The sequence below is a fragment of the Salvelinus sp. IW2-2015 genome, linkage group LG14 (assembly GCF_002910315.2).
Source record: "Salvelinus sp. IW2-2015 linkage group LG14, ASM291031v2, whole genome shotgun sequence".
NCBI lineage: Eukaryota > Metazoa > Chordata > Actinopteri > Salmoniformes > Salmonidae > Salvelinus > Salvelinus sp. IW2-2015.
In genome coordinates this window covers 18763422-18784492 of record NC_036854.1, presented here as the reverse complement: position 1 = coordinate 18784492, position 21071 = coordinate 18763422, and the positions used below count along the sequence as shown (strand labels likewise).

At 46.6% G+C, this 21071-nt stretch overlaps 1 protein-coding gene across 6 annotated transcripts in view; it reads left to right on the top strand.

Moving 5' to 3' along the window:
• The window catches only part of arid1b (AT-rich interactive domain 1B), a 121556-nt gene that overhangs the window by 81050 nt on the left and 19435 nt on the right, over positions 1–21071 (top strand). For 5 of the 6 annotated variants that reach the window (XM_070446574.1, XM_070446573.1, XM_070446572.1 and 2 more), the window contains 4 exons: positions 898–1089; positions 13424–13793; positions 18477–18664; positions 18912–19033. In XM_070446574.1, the coding sequence (XP_070302675.1) occupies positions 898–1089; positions 13424–13793; positions 18477–18664; positions 18912–19033 (872 nt within the window). Of the gene's footprint in view, positions 1–897; positions 1090–13423; positions 13794–14155; positions 14248–14510; positions 14554–14635; positions 14780–18476; positions 18665–18911; positions 19034–20484; positions 20650–21071 lie in introns of all 6 variants that reach the window. The other variant, XM_070446576.1, reaches the window with a different exon arrangement.

Below are 21071 nucleotides of genomic sequence, written 5' to 3'. Positions count from 1 at the left end.
AGCAGCATTTCTCGTGCTACATCAACTGGTATTTCAATCAGTTAATAGGCTAAAATACATTTGAACATCTTGGCCATGTTCTGTTATAATCTCCACCCGGCACAGCCAGAAGAGGACTGGTCCCCCCTCATAGCCTGGTTCCTCTCTAGGTTTCTTCCTAGGTTCTGGCCTTTCTAGGGAGCTTTTCCTAGCCACCATGCTTCTACACCTGCATTGCTTGCTGTTTGGGGATTTAGGCTGGGTTTCTGTACAGCACTTTGTGACATCAGCTGATGTAAGAAGGGCTTTATAAATAAATTTGATTGATTATCTCGCAATGGGCAAAGAAATGTATCCTGGACAATTGACCGGCAGCAATTTTATTTATCGTCTTTTCATTTTTTTTGAACGGAAAAGCCGGCTATTACCGGCTAACGGAAACACTGATACAGGGTAAGGAAACAATATGTAATTTGGGTAAACTATCCCTTGAAGTGGTAGTGAGGTACTGTATTCAAATGATTTTCTCACTACTATGCCCGTAGATGTGGTTTTGATCAAGCGAGATGAAAAGTTAAAATTTCAAACAGATGAGACCTTTTCTGCGGTGGCCGGGCGGATGTATTAGCTCTTGTGGTATTTGTCGCCCTATTCAGATCAATTTAAATGTTTATTTGGTCGTTCGCTGTAGCATTTAGTAGTGCTTTTCAACAGACAAGGCTAAGTGTTACCATTCAATTGAAGTGAGTTCACTTAAATTGAACAGACTTGCAACATTGACAATTGGGTTCTCATATCATTGAGTCTGCGAGAGATTATTAGAAATATCTATTTTTTAAGTATCCCCATTCTAACCTTCCTTTAGTTCGGGTCTCAATTTGAATGCTTTTAAGATTATCTCCCTTTCCCTCCCTGCAGGGTTCCCACCTGCCATGCAGCGGAACACCCCAGGCCCCCAGCAGTTTGGCCCCCAGCAGTCGGGCCAGGGGCCCCCCGTGTCCCCTCGCCCCTCCCTGGGGGGCTCCATGCACCCGGGCTCCTATCAGCAGCAGCAGCAGGGGGGCCCTGGCCCCTCGTACGGATCCCAGACCAGCCAGTACGGCCCCCAAGGTAATATTCCGCTCCAGGGTGGAGTTTCCCCGAGGTACAAAACTAGGATCAGCTTCCCCACCCCCAATCCTAACCTTAACCATTTAGTAGGGGAAATGCAAAACAGACCTAAGATCAGCATCTAGGGGCACTTCCCCACAAGGTAATACTTCCTCCGTGTTAGGGACTGATGAGTATGTCGGTGTCCAGTAAGACAGTCCAGCCCGTTTCTTCACCCTAGTCTGGCCTATAGAAAGACTCAATCTTTACTTAACTTACTTTATTGTCCACTTGGGAAAAATGTGTTGCAGTGTGATGTACACATTTAAAATGGTGTTTAAGAAAAGGACAAGAACAATGCATACAGTAGACAACGAATTCACAATACAAATTCCTAACAGTATGAGAGAAGAGCAGCCCGCTGGGGTTAGTGGGTGGATAGGGGACGCACTCTCGCCCCTGAAGCAGAAGGCTATATTTACATTTAGCTCTTATCCAGAGCGACTTACAGAAGCAATTAGGGTTAAGTGCCTTGCTCAATGGCACATCAACAGATTTTTTTCATGTTGTTGTGTTGGGGATTTGAACCAGTGACCTTTCGGTAACTGGCCCAATGCTCTAACCACTAGGCTACCTGCCACCTAGTGGAATGGTGCCAGTGCTATGACTATCCTATGGCCCAACTCCAACACGTTTCTACAGGGTTGGAGAGAGCTGGGCTAAGTAAATCTCCAATCAACCTCCAAGTTTTCCATTCTCTACATATACTCTACTCTCCCTCCCCTCTCTGTGTGTGTCAGGGCTGGGGTAATGGAGGAGAGTTGTTCCATCTCTTTCTGTGTGGCTGGCTGTGCTATCCAGCAGACCTGGGTTCAAATACTATTTGAAATAATTTCAAATACTTTATCTGGGCTTGATTGAGCTTGCCTGGCTCAATGGAACCAAATGAAATAGTCCCAAAACTCCAAACCCCTCCAACCTTGCACTCCCAGTGGTGTTAAAGCAAATGCTCAAAGTATCTGAAAGATTTCAAATAGTATTTGAATCCAGGTCTAGTGTGTGGTGTTCAGAGCCAGACTCCAGGCCTAGCAGGGCAACAGAGCAGAGCAGTGGCACACACACACACACAAGCAAGGACAATTAATCAGGCTTCTGGAGCGGGTGGGGGCGAGGACCAGAGCTATGAAAACACACACACATCGGCCACGCATTCATCATAAAGGCACAACGCATGAGATGGATTACCATAATGACCCAATGTGTGTGTGAGCCCCCGCTCCAGATGAGTACACACAACCCCACACACACACACACATTCGTTCTTGGGTTGGTTTTCTTCCTCAGCTGAAACAACAAGAGTAGCTTGATGAATGCTGCACAGCAGGCTTTCATCCAGTCAACCAAAGGGTTGTCGACACGCCGCATGTCTCCAGTAATTCAAATAACTAAATTCCAACGTCTCAACCCTAAAGAAAGACTAAAACAGAGGCCCCCTTCACAACTATCTATAAGCATCTATGCAACAGCCCTGAGCAGTACAGATCCCTATGGGCACTGGTCAAAAGTAGTGCATCTCATAGGGAATAGGGTTCTATTTGTGACTCCATAGACTGTTTCTGTGGACACTCAGGGAGGTGGAGGGGGGTTTACCTAGTCTCTGATCCGTGTCACACCCAAAGATGTATACAGTGAACAAAAATATAAATGCAACATGTAAAGTGTTGAAATACAAGATCCCAGAACTGTGCAAATACACACGAAAAAAGCTTATTTCTCTCAAATGTGTTGACATCCCTGTTATAGTGAGCATTTCTCATTTGCCAAGATAATCCATCCACCTGACAGGTGTGGCATATCAAGAAGCTGATTAAACAGCTTGATAATTACACAGGCACAACTCGTGCTGGGGACAACAAAAGGCCACTCTAAAATGTGCAGTTTTGTCACACAATGCAATGCCACAGATGTCTCAAGTTTTGAGGGAGCGGGCAATTGGCATGCTGACGGCAGGAATGTCCACCAGAGGCGTTGTCAGAGAATTTAATGTTCATTTCTCTACTATAAGCCGCCTCCAATGTTGTCTTTGAGAATTTGTCAGTACTTCCAACCGGCCTCACAACCGCAGACCACTATGGCGTCGTATGGGCGAGCGGTTTGCTGACGTCATCATTATGAACAGAGTGCTCCAAGGTGGCGGTGGGGTTATGGTATGGGCAGGCATAAGCTACGGACAATGAACACAACATTTTATCGATGCCGATTTGAATGCACAGAGACACCTTGACGAGATCCTGAGGCCCATTGTGGTGCCGATCATTCGCCGCCATCACCACATGTTTCCGCATGATAATGCACAGCCCCATGTCACAAAGATCTGTACACAATTCCTGGAAGCTGTAAATGGCCCAGTTATTCCATGGCCTGCCTACTCACTAGACATGTCACCCATTGAACATGTTTGGGATGCTCTGGATCGACGTGTACGACAGTGTGTTCCAGTTTCCTCCAATATCTAGCAACTTCGCACAGCCATTAAAGAGGAGTGGGACAACATTCCACAGGCCACAATCAACAGCCTGATCAACTCTATGCAAAGGAGAAGTTGCGCTGCATAAATCAAATGGTGGTCATGCCAGATACTGACTGGTTTTCTGATCCACGCCCTTACTTTTATTTTATTTTTTATCTGTGACCAACAGATGAATATCTGTTTTCCCAGTTGTGAAAAAACGAACTCAGTAAAAATCTTTAAAATTGTTGAATGTTGCATTTACGTTTTTGTTCAGTGTATAAATCAAATTAAATCAAATTTTATTGGTCACATACACATATTTAGCAGACGTTATTGCGGGTGTAGCGAAATGCTTGTGTTCCTAACTTCAACAGTGCAGTAGTATCTAATATAGTATTGTCTAATATATACACACTGCTCAAAAAAATAAAGGGAACACTTAAACAACACAATGTAACTCCAAGTCAATCACACTTCTGTGAAATCAAACTGTCCACTTAGGAAGCAACACTGATTGACAATAAATTTCACATGCTGTTGTGCAAATGGAATAGACAAAAGGTGGAAATTATAGGCAATTAGCAAGACACCCCCAAAAAAGGAGTGATTCTGCAGGTGGTGACCACAGACCACTTCTCAGTTCCTATGCTTCCTGGCTGATGTTTTGGTCACTTTTGAATGCTGGCGGTGCTCTCACTCTAGTGGTAGCATGAGACGGAGTCTACAACCCACACAAGTGGCTCAGGTAGTGCAGTTCATCCAGGATGGCACATCAATGCGAGCTGTGGCAAAAAGGTTTGCTGTGTCTGTCAGCGTAGTGTCCAGAGCATGGAGGCGCTACCAGGAGACAGGCCAGTACATCAGGAGACGTGGAGGAGGCCGTAGGAGGGCAACAACCCAGCAGCAGGACCGCTACCTCCGCCTTTGTGCAAGGAGGTGCACTGCCAGAGCCCTGCAAAATGACCTCCAGCAGGCCACAAATGTGCATATGTCAGCATATGGTCTCACAAGGGGTCTGAGGATCTCATCTCGGTACCTAATGGCAGTCAGGCTACCTCTGGCGAGCACATGGAGGGCATTATAGTCTGAGCTATAATTTTTTTAAAAGTTATGTTACTTTCCCTACTACAACAAAAACGACTTAAATTACATGTCATTTTGTCCTTGAAATACTGTAGAATTCCATTAATTCCTATGGCGGAATGCGCCTTCTGGGGAGTGCCAATATGGCCGACCAGTGGTTTCACAGCCTCTCATTGACCAATACATAGCATCAGCAATCCAGGGTTTATTAACATCACTGGTCACACCCTCTGTTCCCCAGGGGGATTCTGGGTATAACATGACTCTACAGAGGAGCTGTCGCTGCCAGATCATTTCCATATACACTGAGTGTACAAATCATAGACTGACCAGGTGAATCCAGGTGAAAGCTATGATCCCTTATTGATGGCACATGTTAAATCCACTTCAATCAGTGTAGATGAAGGGCAGGACACAGGTTAAAGAAGGATTTTTAAGCCTTGAGACAATTGAGACATGGATTGTGTGTGTGCGCCATTCAGAGGGTGAATGGGCAAGACAAAGATTTAGGTACCAGGCACATCGGTTTGAGTGTGTCAAGAACTGCAACACTGCAGGCTTTTTCATGCTTAACATTTTGTCTGGCTGCCAGGACTCAGGCCTACATTTCCCCTCTCCTATCCTCTCATCCCCCTCTTCTGTTCTTCTCTCTTCTATCCTTCACCTCCCCTCCCTCTCTACGTCTCTTTCTCTCATCCTCCTCTTCTCTGCCTTTGAACAGAGTTCGTTATAGGGGCAGACCCAGAATAACTCCAGGAAGAGCCAAAATGGCAGCTCTCCCTCCAACGCCACGGCCGAGATAGTCTTTTTGGAAGTCTCATATGACAAAAGCATCTCTGTGTGTTTCCCCCCCCACTCTTGGGAAATACACTATAACAGATTGTGAAAGTAACCGGTCTGGCTGGAGTGGAGAACGTCCAGTGGAACAGAGGAACATGAGGCAATGCTCTGTTCACATCACATTGCTTGCATCCCAAATAGCATCCTATTCCCTATGTAGTGCACTACTTTTGACCAGGGCCCCTGCTTTTGAAAGTCTTAACTTCTTATGGCTGCAGGGGCAGTATTGAGTAGCTTAGATGAAAGGTGCACAGAGGTGCCCAGAGTAAACGGCCTGCTCCTCATTCATAGTTGCTAATATATGCATAGTATTACTAGTATTAGATAGAAAACACTCTGAAGTTTCTAAAACTGTTTGAATTATGTCTGTGAGTATAACAGAACTCATATGGCAGGCAAAAACCTGAGAAAACGGGAAGTGGGAATTCTGAGGCTGGTCGATTTTCAACCAAGATCCTATTGAAATCACAGCGAGATATGGATGAGTTTGCACTTCCTACGGCTTCCACTAGATGTCAACAGTCTGTAGAACCTTGTCTGATGCCTCTACTGTGAGGTGGGGCCGAATGAGAGGGGAATTAGTCAGGTCTGCCATGACCTGACCATGCTTTCACCATGCGCGTTCACGTGAGAGGGAGCTCTGTTCCATCGCTCATCTGAAGTCAATGTAATTCTCCGGTTGGAACGTTATTCAAGATTTATGTTAAAAACATTCTAAAGATTGATTCAATACATCGTTTGACATGTTTCTACGGACTTTTACGGAACTTTTGGACATTTCGTCAGCTTTTAGTGAACGCGCTTCCTGACGTTGGATTTGTTTACCAAACACGCTAACGAAAATAGCTATTTGGACATAAATGATGGACATTACCGAACCAAACTAACATTTCTTGTGGGAGTCCTGGGAGTGCATTCCGACGAAGATCAGCAAAGGTAAGTGAAGATTTATAATGCTTTTTATGAGTTTTGTTGACTGCACAATTTGGCGGGTAACTGAATGGCTTGCTTTTGTGGCTGAACACTGTTTTCAGATTATTGAATATTGTGTTTTGCCGTAAAGCTTTTTGAAATCTGACACAGAAGTTGCATTAAGAACAAGTGTATCTTTAATTCTATGTAAAACATGTATCTTTCATCAAAGTTTATGATGATATTTCTGTTATTTGACGTGGCTCTCTGCAATTTCTCCGGATATTTTGGAGGCATTTCTGAACATGAAACTTAATCGAACAAGACATATACAGTGGGGCAAAAAGTATTTAGTCAGCCACCAATTGTGCAAGTTCTCCCACTTAAAAAGATGAGAGAGGCCTGTAATTTTCATCATAGGTACACTTCAACTATGACAGACAAAATGAGAAAAGAAATCCAGAAAATCACATTGTAGGATTTTGAATGAATTTATTTGCAAATTATGGTGGAAAATAAGTATTTGGTCAATAAAAAAGTTTATCTCAATACTTTGTTATATTACCCTTGTGTTGGCAAATGACAGAGGTCAAATGTTTTCTATAAGTCTTCACAAGGTTTTTCACACACTGTTGCTGGTATTTTGGCCCATTCCTCCATGCAGATCTCCTCTAGAGCAGTGATGTTTTGGGGCTGTTGCTGGGCAACACGGACTTTCAACCCCTCCAAAGATTTTCTATGGGGTTGATATCTGGAGACTGGCTAGGCACTCCAGGACCTTGAAATGCTTCTTACGAAGCCACTCCTTTGTTGCCCGGGCGTGTGTTTAGGATCATTGTCATGCTGAAAGACCCAGCCACGTTTCATCTTCAATGCCCTTGCTGATGGAAGGAGGTTTTCACTCAAAATCTCACGATACATGGCCCCATTCATTCTTTCCTTACACGGATCAGTCGTCCTGGTCCCTTTGCAAGAAAACAGCCCAAAGCATGATGTTTCCACCCCATGCTTCACAGTAGGTATGGTGTTCTTTAGATGCAACTCAGCATTCTTTGTCTCCCAAACACGACGAGTTGAGTTTTTACCAAAAAGTTATATTTTGGTTTCTTCTGACCATATGACATTCTCCCAATCTTCTTCTGGATCATCCAAATGCTCTCTAGCAAACTTCAGATGGGCCTGGACATGTACTGGCTTAAGCAGGGGGACACGTCTGGCACTGCAGGTTTGAGTCCCTGGCGGCGTAGTGTGTTACTGATGGTAGGCTTTGTTACTTTGGTCCCAGCTCTCTGCAGGTCATTCACTAGGTCCCCCGTGTGGTTCTGGGATTTTTGCTCACCGTTCTTGTGATCATTTTGACCCCACGGGGTGAGATCTTGCGTGGAGCCCCAGATCGAGGGAGATTATCAGTGGTCTTGTATGTCTTCCATTTCCTAATAATTGCTCCCACAGTTGATTTCTTCAAACCAAGCTGCTTACCTATTGCAGATTCAGTCTTCCCAGCCTGGTGCAGGTCTACAATTTTGTTTCTGGTGTCCTTTGACAGCTCTTTGGTCTTGGCCATAGTGGAGTTTGGAGTGTGACTGTTTGAGGTTGTGGACAGGTGTATTTTATACTGATAACAAGTTAAAACAGGTGCCATTAATACAGGTAACGAGTGGAGGACAGAGGAGCCTCTTAAAGACGAAGTTACAGGTCTGTGAGAGCCAGAAATCTTGTTTGTTTGTAGGTGACCAAATACTTATTTTCCACCATAATTTGCAAATAAATTCATAAAAAATCCTACAATGTTATTTTTCTGGATTTTCTTTTCTCATTTTGTCTGTCATATTAAAGTGTACTATGATGAAAATTACAGCCTCTCTCATCTTTTAAGTGGGAGAACTTGCACAATTGGTGGCTGACAAATACTTTTTTGTCCCACTGTATGTATTTTTTTTATTTTTTTTTATTTCACCTTTATTTAACCAGGTAGGCTAGTTGAGAACAAGTTCTCATTTGCAACTGCGACCTGGCCAAGATAAAGCATAGCAGTGTGAACAGACAAAAACACAGAGTTACACATGGGTAAACAAATAAACAAGTCAATAACATGGTAGAGAAAAAAAAAGAGAATCTATATACAATGTGTGCAAAAGGCATGAGGTAGGCAATAAATCGATAATTACAATTTAGCAGATTAACACTGGAGTGATAAATCATCAGATGATCATGTGCAAGAAGAGATACTGGTGTGCAAAGAGCAGAAAAGTAATAAATAAAAGCAGTATGGGGGGGAGGTAGGTAAATTGGGTGGGTAGTTTACAGATGGACTATGTACAGCTGCAGCGATCGGTTAGCTGCTCGGATAGCAGATTTTTAAAGTTGTTGAGGGAGATAAAAGTCTCCAACTTCAGAGATTTTGCAATTCGTTCCAGTCGCAGGCAGCAGAGAACTGGAAGGAAAGGCGTCCAAATGGAGGTTTTGGCTTTAGGGATGATCAGTGAGATACACCTGCTGGAGCGCGTGCTACGGGTGGGTGTAGCCATCGTGACCAGTGAACTGAGATAAGGCGGCACTTACTAGCATAGCCTGTAGATGACCTGGAGCCAGTGGGTCTGACGACGAACATGTAGCGAGCCAGCCGACTAGGGCAATACAGGTCGCAGTGGTGGGTCGTATATAGGTGCTTAGTAACAAAACGGATGGCACTGTGATAAACTGCATCCAGTTTGCTGAGTAGAGTATTGGAAGCTATTTTGTAGATGACATTGCCGAAGTCGAGGATCGGTAGGATAGTCAGTTTTACTAGGGTAAGTTTGGCGGCGTGAGTGAAGGAGGCTTTGTTGCGGAATAGAAAGCCGACTCTAGATTTGATTTTGGATTGGAGATGTTTGATATGAGTCTGGAAGGAGAGTTTGCAGTCTAGCCAGACACCTAGGTACTTATAGATGTCCACATATTCTAGTCGGAACCGTCCAGGGTGGTGATGCTAGTGGGCGTGCGGGTGCAGGCAGCGAACGGTTGAAAAGCATGCATTTGGTTTTACTAGCGTTTAAGAGCAGTTGAGGCCACGGAAGGAGTGTGTATGGCATTGAAGCTCGTTTGGAGGTTAGATAGCACAGTGTCCAAGGAAGGGCCGGAAGTATACAGAATGGTGTCGTTGCGTAGAGGTGGATCAGGGAATCGCCCGCAGCAAGAGCAACATCATTGATGTATACAGAGAAAAGAGTCGGCCCGAGAATTGACACCTGTGGTACCCCCACAGAGACTGCCAGAGGACGGACAACATGCCCTCCGATTTGACACACTGAACTCTGTCTGCAAAGTAGTTGGTGAACAAGGCAAGGCAGTCATTAGAAAAACCGAGGCTACTGAGTCTGCCGATAAGATATGGTGATTGACAGAGTCGAAGCCTTGGCCAGGTCGATGAAGACGGCTGCACAGTAATGTCTTTTATCGATGGCGGTTATGATATCGTTTAGTACCTTGAGCGTGGCTGAGGTGCACCCGTGACCGGCTCGGAAACCGGATTGCACAGCGGAAAGGTACGGTGGGATTCGAGATGGTCATGATCTGTTTGTTGACTTGGCTTTCGAAGACCTTAGATAGGCAGGGCAGGATGGATATAGGTCTGTAACAGTTTGGGTCCAGGGTGCTCTCCCCTTTGAAGAGGGGTAACCGCGCAGCTTTCCAATCTTGGGGATCTCAGATGATACGAAGGAGAGGTTGAACAGGCTGGTAATAGGGGGTGCGACAATGGCGGCGGACAGTTTTCAGAAATAGGGGGTCCGATTGTCAACCCAGCTGATTTGTATGGGTTCAGGTTTCCAGCTCTTTTCAGAACATCTGCTATCTGGATATGGGTAAAGAGAAGCTGGGGAGGCTTGGGCGAGTAGCAGCGGGGGGCGGGGCTGTTTGGCCAAGTTGGATCGCCAGGAGGAAGGCATGGCCAGCCATTGAGAAATGTTTGTTGAAGTTTTCGATTATCACGGACTTATAGTGGTGACCGTGTTACCTAGCCTCAGTGCAGTGGGCAGCTGGGAGGAGGTGCTCTTGTTTTCCATGGACTTTACAGTATCCCAGAATTTTTAGAGTTAGAGCTACAGGATGCAAATTTCTGCTTGAAAAAGCTGGCCTTTGCTTTCCTGACTGACTGCGTGTATTGGGTTCCTGACTTCTCTGAACAGTTGCACTATGCGGGGCTCTTCGAATGTATTGCCGTTGCCACAGATGTTTTTTTGTGCTGGTCGAGGGCAGTCAGGTCTGGAAGTGAACAAGGGCTATACTCTGTTCTTGGTTCTGCATTTTTTTGAACGGAGCATGCTTGTCTATGGTGAGGAGTAACTTTTAAAAGAATGACCCAGCATCTCAACTGACGGGATGAGGTCAATTATCCTTCAGGGACCCGCGCGGTCGAGTTAAAACCTGCTCGCAGAAGTGGTTTTAGGGGCGTTGACAGTGGGATGAGGGGTGGTTCGTTTGACCGCGGACGTGGCGATACAGGGCATGAGGTAGTGATCGCTGAGTCTTGATTGAAGAAGCAGAGGTTTGATATTATAACTATTCTGAGGGCAGGTTGGTCAGGATAAATGTTATTAGGGTGGCCCATTGTTTAGGATTAGGGTTGTATAACACTGGTGGGATTCTTGATGATTTGGTGTGAGATTGGGGCTCAAGCTTACAGATTGTTGGACTGCCGGGTGTTAGCATATCCCAGTTTAGGTCACAAACAGAAAAACTCTGAAGCTAGATGGGGAGCGATCATCACAGATGGGTGTCGCAGGGCACAGCTGGGAGCTTGAGGGGGGTCGGTAGCAGGTCGGCAAAAGTGAGGACTTTTCTGGGAGAGATTAATCTTTTTAAATTAGAAAGTTCGAACTGTTTGGGCATAGACCTGGAAAGTATGACAGAACTTTGCAGGCTCATCTCGCAGTAGATTGCAACTCCTCCCTTTGGCAGTTCTATCTTGAACGGAAAGTGTTATAGTTGGGTATGGAAATCAGACATTGTTGGTGGCCTTCCTAAGCCAGGGATTCGGACCGGCAAGGACATCCAAGGGGTTGGCAGAGTGTGCTAAAGGCGGTGAGTAAGGCAAACTTGGGGAGGAGGCTTCTGATGTTGACATGCTGATGGCCAATGCGTTTTTCGATCACAGAAGTCAACAATTGAGGGTGACTGGGGACATGCAGGCCTGGGTTACCTCCACATCACCCGAGGAACAGAGGACGTATAGGATGAGGGTGCGGCTAAAGGCTATAAAAAACTGGTCGCTAGGAGCGTTGGGGACAAGGAATAAAAAGGAGCAGCATTTATGGGCGTGGTAGACTAGATTTGGGCCATAAATGTGCAGAAGGGTATGGTGGGCACGGGTACAGCGGAGGGCAAGCCCAGGCGGTGGGTGATGTATAGAGAGGTTGTATCTCTGGACATGCTGGTCTCAATGGGTGAGGTCCCGCATGTGTGGGGGTGTGGGAACAAGGAGGTATAGAGGTACGGAGAGTGGAAACGGGGGGTCCATTGCAAACCAAAACAATTGATAGCTAGCCTGAACAACAGTATGCAAGGCATATTGATATTTGAGAGAGACATACAATAAGGCATAAAGTGATTGCAGGTCTTGATTGGGAGAGCTAGCTAAAACAACAGGTACGATAAAGCAGCTAGTCACGTAACACAGCAACAACGAGGTAAAAATGGCGACGCTATGGCAAAGGAGGGTCGGATTTACTACACCAACACAGATCTCTGAGTTAAAGCCACAGAGCCGACAGATAAAACACAAATAAACAGAATGGATGATACCGTGAATTAAATGGACAGTTCAAGCAGGCATCATATCAGCTATGAGCCAAGTGATCATAGTGTCCAGGGGCATGCCATAGGGAGCCTGGATAGTGGCAGGGAGGCCTCCACAAGCTAGCACGCGGCGTTTAAGTTAGTAGCCCGGGGGGTGGTCTGCTCAGACGGAGGGGGTCTGCTCAGACGGAGGCCGTTGAAGGGCACAGCGGATGTGGGTATTCGTCTGCAGACCAGACGTGGTCGTGTCGACAGAGAATATCCACATCGGTATGGCGATGGCGAAAGAGAGGTTGTATATTGTAGAATTGTGTTTGCTAACGGTGCTAGCTTCGTGGCGATGGCGCTAAGCTGCGTGAGCTGCAAGCTAGCTGTGAGGATCAGAAGTAGTGCATCAGGTTACGCAGGAATCGGCGTTGTTGTCGCGAGAAGCAGTCTGATGCTGGTAAATTGGTGAGTAATATCCAGGCTAAATAACAGGGCTGGTGTCTGTGCAGAAGGTAAAGCTGCTAGCAGCGGCAAAAAAAGGTGGCTAAATTAAGCTTGTGTGTGATTAGCTGGTTAGCTTCTGGGGGTTCTTGAAGTGTTCCAAGTTACTTCCTCAAAGTTAAAAAAATAAATAGCGATTCCGTATCACATTGCGGGTGAAGTAGGTTTACCGGAAGGTATAATCGATTTAAAAATCGAAAGAGATGAGAAAAATGTTAAAATATATACAAGAAAATACGAAAAAATACAAACGTACACGAGAGGACTAACGAAAAACACGTCTACACTGCTACGCCATCTTGTGTAACATGAAGTCCTATGAGTGTCATCTGATGAAGATCATCAAAGGTTAGTGATTAATTTTATCTCTATTTGTGCTTTTTGTGACTCCTCTCTTTGGCTGGAAAAATGGCWGAATTTTTCTGTGAGTTGGTGGTGACCTAACATAATAGTTTGTGGTGCTTTCGCTGAAAAGCCTATTTGAAATCGGACACTTTGGTGGGATTAACAACAAGATGACTTTTAAAATGGTATAAAATACATGTATGTTTGAGGAATTTTAATTATGAGATTTCTGTTGTTTGATTTTGGCGCCCTGCACTTTCACTGGCTGTTGTCATATCATCCCGTTAACGGGATTGCAGCCATAAGAAGTTTTAACATAGATAGAAGAATGAAGTGTCTGTGAATCAAGCTGATGATTCTCAGTCCTGATGAGTTACTGTATTTCTCTGTCTCTAGGTAACTACCCCAGGCCCCCGAACTACGGCGGGGCTCCCAGTGCCAACTACAGCGGCCCCGGCCCTGGCATGAGCAACAGTTTGGGCATGAACGCCAGCAGCCCCATGCATGGCCAGGGCCCCGGACAGCCCTGTGGCTCCATGCCCGCCGGGCGAGGCTTGGGTCCGGGGGCCAGCGGGCGCCCCTACCCCTGTGCCACCACCAACACCATGGCCCCCACCTCTCCCAGCATGCCGCAGCCTGCCGGACAGGGTCAGGGCATGAGACCACCCCTGCCCAACGTTAATCGCAAGCCGGGCCACGAGGCAGGCCCCGGCCCCAACGCCATGCAGGGTCCAAACGCTGGTCCCAACCCCTCTGCCCAGGGCCGGTGAGTCAGGACAGGGGCCAGGGAGGGCCACAGAAGGGTTATACATGCTAATAGGGTGCGTTCCATATTACATACTACCCACTATATAGTGCACCATTTTTTCCCCTCCAGGGCCCATATGGCTCTGGTAAAATGTAGTGCACTATGTAGGGGATATTGTGCCATTTGGGATGCAACCAAGGGCTATACTTACACTTAAGTTCCTCATGTTCACATTCACTCCTCCACACCCCGCATCCACCCATCTTTCACACACTAAGGTTATGAGGTGTGTACTAAAGAACGCTACAGACTTTTTCCTCATGTCTCTCTGTGAGTTTGGAAACCAAAGAGACTTCTTCTCCTTCCGTCCCTCACTCCAGGCCTCCCTACGCGCGCTCCCCTGCCTACCCCAGCCAGTCTTGGCCTGGGGTCCGTCCTCCCCTCTCTCCCTCCCCCCATCCCCACCCACAAACCTCCCCACCACCCTTCAACCTCATCCCCAACACAAGCCCCCATCCTCACCCCTCAACCCCTCACCCATTATCACCCCGCAAACCTCCCCCACCCCATCACTCATCCCCAACACAGCCCCGCAAACCTCACTCCCAAGACACATCCCATCCCTCACCTCAGAATCCCCATCCCATTATCACCCCCAGACTTCCCCACACCCCATCCTCACCCCCAACACAGCCCCATCCCTAGCCAATCCTCATTATCAGCCCCCCGAAAAACCTCCGCCACACCCCCATCCTCACCCCCAACACAGCCCTCATCCCGAACCACAGCCTCATCCTCGACCCAGCCCACATCCTCGACCTCACCCTCAACCCCATCACTCTCCCTCCACCCATCCCCCATCATCAGCCCCACCCCACCCCCAAACCTCCCCACACCCCATCCCCGACCCCATCCACCCGGCCCCACTCTCCTTCCTACCACCCCCAGGTCAGCAGTGCAAAGAGCCATATCCATCCCATGATGCAGCAGGCTGAGCAGTACGGGTAGGTGTCAGTGTCACGGCTGCAGTCTGTAATACAGACTCTGCATGCTGCTGTCCACTGGTCATCAGTAACCTAACCCTGGGCTGCACTGTAGACACTTTCTCCTGCTCACTCAGACAGACTAACCCTGGGCTCCACTGAGGCTCTGCTGCACAGGAGTCCCACTCCTCAACTGTGGGTTGTGAGACTAACCTGGCCACTGTGGCCAGTAAACACGGGCATGTTTTGTCTCCTGCTACTGCATGGCTTCGTCAGAGACCAGCGGATGTGTACAGTACTTTATTTGTATTTCTTGCACCTTCGAAGAAATCCCTTGACAAATCAGAGAAAAAGGCCAAGCAATATTATGACCCTGCAAAGTCAAAAATGAACACTGCTGATTAGAAATTCAGAACTTGATTGAAATAAAAACATGGGCAACGCAAAAGGATTTGATGTACTACTAGCGAGACTGTCAGTGCTCCCTCTAATCTGCGCGCGTGTGTGGGGGCGCGCAGCTCCCCCCCGGGACTGCCGGACAGAAGAAATATCAGCCCATGCAGAGAAGCATGAGCTTGAACTTTTCCCCCGTAGTTAACTATCAACGTTTCCCTTTACTGTGGGAATTGTGATAGAATCAAGGCAATATTAGCCACTTTCAATACAACCTTCTGAAACAAAAGGAACTATGCTAGACTTAATACGTAAAACTAACTATGTAAGAGATGTTCTGGTAGGCAGAGCGCATCGGAGTAGGATTCTATTGCGTTGACAGGCACCACTCAGCCCGTACTCTACACACTAACCGGTGCGGCATAACCAATCAGAGCTGCGGTAGGCCTATATGTAAATAGACCATTGCCATATATGGATCTGTATAGAACAAGAAGGCCCGCACTCTGTTAAAAGCTCCCAATTCACCAATTCAACGTTTCCATCCGAAACGGATCTTCATCAGGTCAAACACACCGAGGGTTCACATCCCAAAATATACACATTTCACCTCACATGACCATTGCGGACATGGCACATGGTGAGTGCAATAAACGTATGTATATCTCTAATAATGAAATAACAATGAGATGGGTGCATGTAATGGTTCCAGAACAAAATATATATTTGCAAAATGACAAAGTAGGTGACCTGGAAGGCAAGACAAATCAAAGTGACATATTCATGTAAGAAATGGTCTGATATCAAACTCCTGGTTCAGACCTCTAGCAGACATGGTACACAAACGCTGAATCCAATACTCATCATCTATTATTGAGAAGAGAATTGTATCTCCACCCGTCATTACATGTCCCACAAAAAATGTGATATACCTGATCAAATGTATTTGTGGTCTATGCTATGTAGGAAAAACGAAACGAGCTCTAAAAACAAGGATAGCAAAACACAGGAGTAATATCAGGAGCCTTGACCAGAGAAACCCTGTGGCTGAGCAATTCATGGAGGCTCGTCACAACATCAGCTCTTTGAGACACATTGGCATCGAACATGTTAAGACTCCTATGAGGGGCGGAGATACTGAGCATCTATTATTGAGAAGGGAATTGTGTTGGATTCAGCGTTTGTGTACACACGTTTTTTTGCACCCACCATGCGTCATGTCCGCAATGGTCATGTGAGGTGAAATGAGTATATTCTGGGATGTGAACCCTCGGTGTGTTTGACCTGACGAAGATCCATTTTGGATCAAAACGTTTGTCAATAAAGCGGTGAATTGGGAGCTTTAACAGTGCGAGGGCCTTCTTGTTCTATCCTAGTACTCTTTATTAGCCCCGCACCTATGTTTTTAAGGTTGTGCCTATGGCAACAAACTCTTTAATATATGGATCTGTGCCATTCACTTTGAACTGGACTGTTTACACAGCATGAGCGGTCGTAAGAAGATGCACTTGTTTTGAGATCAAAGCGAGAGCTGCATGTAGCCACGTGCGCACATATTTGTTCATATCCGTTGCTAGTTAGTGAGTTATTAGCCCAGTTATAGATCATTTGTAGTCAGAAATGGGAGAGTCATTGCTTTCTACAAGAACACACAACGTGTGCATTTCTAGACATCTTTGAAAAGCCAGTCAGGTAAAGAGCTTTTTTTTGTCTTTAAGGGGCAGTGTTGTATTTTGAGACAGGCTTGAATAAGCTAAGTAGCCAATAGGCAGAGGGCAGGATACTTTTCTGATTCTCTGTAATAATGGTCATGTGGATTCTTGCATCAAACAACACAACAACATGTTCAGTCAACTCCTTGTCTGAAGGACAAGTGGATAAACGAGTTAATGTCAAGCCCTGCAAGTTTTTTTTCTTTCTCAAAGTCTCATGGAATGTAGGCCTACATTGAACACCACACATTGGCTGCTACTGTAGGCTGAACAATAGAACAGCTATTTCCGTGTTAACATATTATGCGCTGCACTTTCTACATTGCTTTTGACGGTAGGCCACTCTGGTAGGCCTACATTATGATCAAATAGCCACAGTAGCCTACTTGACCACTGTCTGAAACTGTAACTTAAAGCGGGTACAGCCTCAGTGTTCACAGTAAACACGCGGTGGAAGTTGCACAGACCTGACATTTGCTCAGTGCCTCCAAAACATTTCTGTCAGACAGAGTGAGAGAGGGAAAGTAAGTCCAAGTAGCGTTGGTTGGATTGTTAGGTCCGTTAGTTTAGTATTGATTTAATTGGTCATGTAGATGGTCTCATTATTAGCATCAGTGGGTTGGGGGAGGAATGAATGTTGGTACGGGGGTGGGAGAAGACAATGGTTGTGTCCCAAATGACGCACTTTGGGCCCTGGTCAAAAGTAGTGCTCCATGTAGGGAATATGGTGCCATTTGGGACTGGTTGGGTATGGACGTGTTACTCCAATAGAGGTCGGGGACATGACTCATTTAATTTCCCCTCTAAGGGAAATGAAGAGGGAGGAATCGAGGCGTGTGCTGTGTTTGAGTACTTCCCAATAATCTTTATTTTCTCCTGAAGTGTGCACTCATTCACTACTTCCCACAAATCTAAAAGTGTTGGATTTGTGTAGGCATGAGCTACAGGGAGTTTCCACTAGATTTCTTATACCGGTATTTTCCCATTGAATCGGTGAAGGGAGGTGAACGAGTGCACACTTTGGGAGGAAGGCGACATTATTAGGATGCGCCCTCTGTGTGCCGCACAGGGAGCCTGGTGGTGGGTGGGAGCAGTGAATACAGGGGGTTTCTTCTCACTGCTCCCCAGCCTTTTGATGTGCGTATTATTTCCCCCCCCCCCCCCACAGGATTTAGTGTTGTAAATGTTCGCTCTCCTTCTGTTTTAACAGCGCGTTTTCTTTGTGGCGTTGAGAAAAGCTGCCGCGGGACTGCTTTTCATTACCGACATGCATTATTCATATTGTCTCTTGCTCACAACTAAAATCCCTCAATCTACCAATACTTCCCTCTGTCTGTCAGTTCAACTTGAATGTACTGTATAACAACGTAGACACTTTGGCACTTTAAACCGGAGGACCGACTCATCGTAGTGGCTGAACCGGAATGAATAGGGTTTCCCTGTGTTTGATACGGTTCCCTTCATTCCATTCCAGCCAAAACTGTGAGCTGTCCTCCGCTCACTAGCCTCCACTGATAGTTGAGTGTACTGTATGAATATAATGCCTTTGGTAATGATGTTATGTATTAAGGTGATGGTAAATGACTAATCCAAACTCTTGCTCTGGTTTTCAGGCAGGGAATGACCCCCATGCCGCACCACCCAGGCATGAACCCCATGGGCCCCGGAGGTGTGGGCCCCGGCCCCGGAGGTGTGGGCCCCAGCCCTGGAGGCCTCTACAGCCAGCAGCCAGGGGCTAACACCTCTGGAAGGATTACCCCACAGGGGCCCCACCCGCTCTACAACGCACCCCCACCCTCAGGTATGCCACACTCTGTGACATACATTCTGATAAAGCAGCTAACTAATAGCCTGTTCCCAGATCTGTTTGTGTTGTATAGCCAACTCATATGATCATTCATGGCCATAGGAGTTGGCTGTAAAACACAAACAAACAGATCTGGGTCGAAGCTAGCTAACTAGCCCAATGTCTCTGTACATGTATACCAGACAGACAAGCCCCAGTATAACAGCGAACAAGAGCCTAACCCCCTTTCCCGTCACCACAGGGCCCATGCAGATGGGAGGAGAGGGGATGGTGGGTCCCCCTGACCCCAAACGGAGACCTCCAGAGCAGCACAGGGAGGGCAACACTCCTGCCCCTGCCGTCGAACCACCACCTAAACCCAAGGTACCAGCTACCGCTCTAACAGATGCAGCCGCTTTTGCTCTCCGTCCCTTTTACACGTACTCATTTCCTGCCAATACCTCTGAAAGCATGTCCTAATATTGCATGCGTTTGGATGAGGAACCTGAATGTGGCAAAGCGCAGCAAACACTGCATCTAACGAGGCAGCAGACACAAAGGAACACAGAGAATTGAGAAAAACATTCTTGAGTCGTTGTGAGGATTTTCTATAGGAAGAAGCACTGACATCGGTTTGCTTTCTCTATCTCTATCATAGTCTTCTTCTGTGCCTACTGGGAGAGTGGATTCCAAAATAAATACTGCTTTATAGCGGTGCCATTTTGTATTAAAAAAGGCTTTTCATGCTCTCTTTTCAGCATATTGTTCATCATTATTACCCCACTCATGACTGTATGAGTGAGTCTGTCTTTTTTGACTGATTTTGGATGTGTGACACAGACAGGCATACCAAAATAACCTGTCTCCAGTCAACTGCAAAGAACTCGTTACTGTTCTCAATGCTCTCTCTCACGACTCCCATTTCTCTTGTCAGAGCTTCTTTTGGGGTTTTCCGTTTTTTTCTCTCTCTCTCGTTTCACCCCCCTCCCTCCCTTGTTTCAAATTCCCCTCTCGCTGGTTTAGTTTGGTATTTGTACTCCTCTTAGTTCCAGACATAGTTGTGTGAATTTGAACTTTTTTTCTCCTTCCCGCGTTCATTTGAGTCTGTTCACCTCATTACCGGCTGGTGAGAAAGGCCTCTTGATCACAAACAACTGAAGATGTCTGTCAGCCCAACTCGTCTGTGAGGAACGTCTGTTATTTCTGTTCTGTCTCGGTTCTAGTTAATGATCACTCCTCCTATATTTGCCTGGCTTTGTGCGTTTCTGCTGTCAGGGCAAAGACCGCAGCAGTAGCTAGCTTGGCTTCATGTTTCAACTCGTGAGAACATAAGAGTACTAGTAATAACGGCTGTGGCCTTTGGTGCTAAAGCTCCTTGCCTGCTCCTGTTTGGCTGCCTGCCCTAGAATGCTGTTGCTCAAACCCGTCTGTATGGCTCCTCTCGCCGTGTAGTTTCCACCGTGTGGTTTTCCAATTGTGTTGGAATATTTTGAAGCCAGTCAAACCTGCCTGAAAGACTCCAGGTGTGACTGAGAGAAGGGCCATCAGGGAGAGAAAGAGGGGGAACGCAGAGAAAGAGAGAGCGAGGCAGGCGAAAGGTTGCACACTGGCTCAGATTTCTCTGTGGGGTTTCTCCATAGGGTAGTTACACACGCGTGCACGTTGGCTGCAGAGTGCTCGCTCACAGGATGCCTTTGAGGAACGGTTTTGCATGATTGTTTGACTTTGTTTTTGTGAGAAAGTGTATGAAAGTCCGACTGAAATCTCTCATCACGTGTGCGTGCGGCGTGTGTGCGTGTGTTTTTTGTTTTTGTCCCGTCTATTCCCCGTCGCAGGACCGCTACAGCTCCTCTCAGTGTTTGTCCCAGCCCCCCACCCCCTGTCCCCTGTCCCCCAGCCCTGCTAGTCTGTCCTCTTGTCACGGGGCGCAGGACAGCAGAGATATCATTAGCAGCCACCCTGCTGTCGCTGGGGCCTGGCCAAAGACCCCCACCAGCCCTGTAAGTGCCTCAAGCACTTTTACTCAGCTTGTTGTTTACATTTTTTAAATTTTCTTGTGTGTCTTTGTTTTTGACGCCTGAAATGTGATTGTGTTGTCGTAATTTGTGACCGAGACTTTCTTATTAAGACATGCATGCAATTGGAGCCGGACAAAGGATTCCCTTCTAAAGCTCTCTTTCCTCCTACCTCTTTCCCATACGATGCTGGTTACCTGGCAGTCCTGCTGCCCCACAATATCTCAAATTCTTCTCGTCACATGAAACGCTCTAATTTGTATTGCGTATTATTGTTTGGATGATTGATTGTGTTAATGAGAATGTTCTCCAATCCCGTGAGTGGACCTGTGTCACATGTGACACATCCTCCGTTTCTGTTGACGGCCGTGGGACCTACCTGGCTATATAGCTGCCAGCCAACTGGG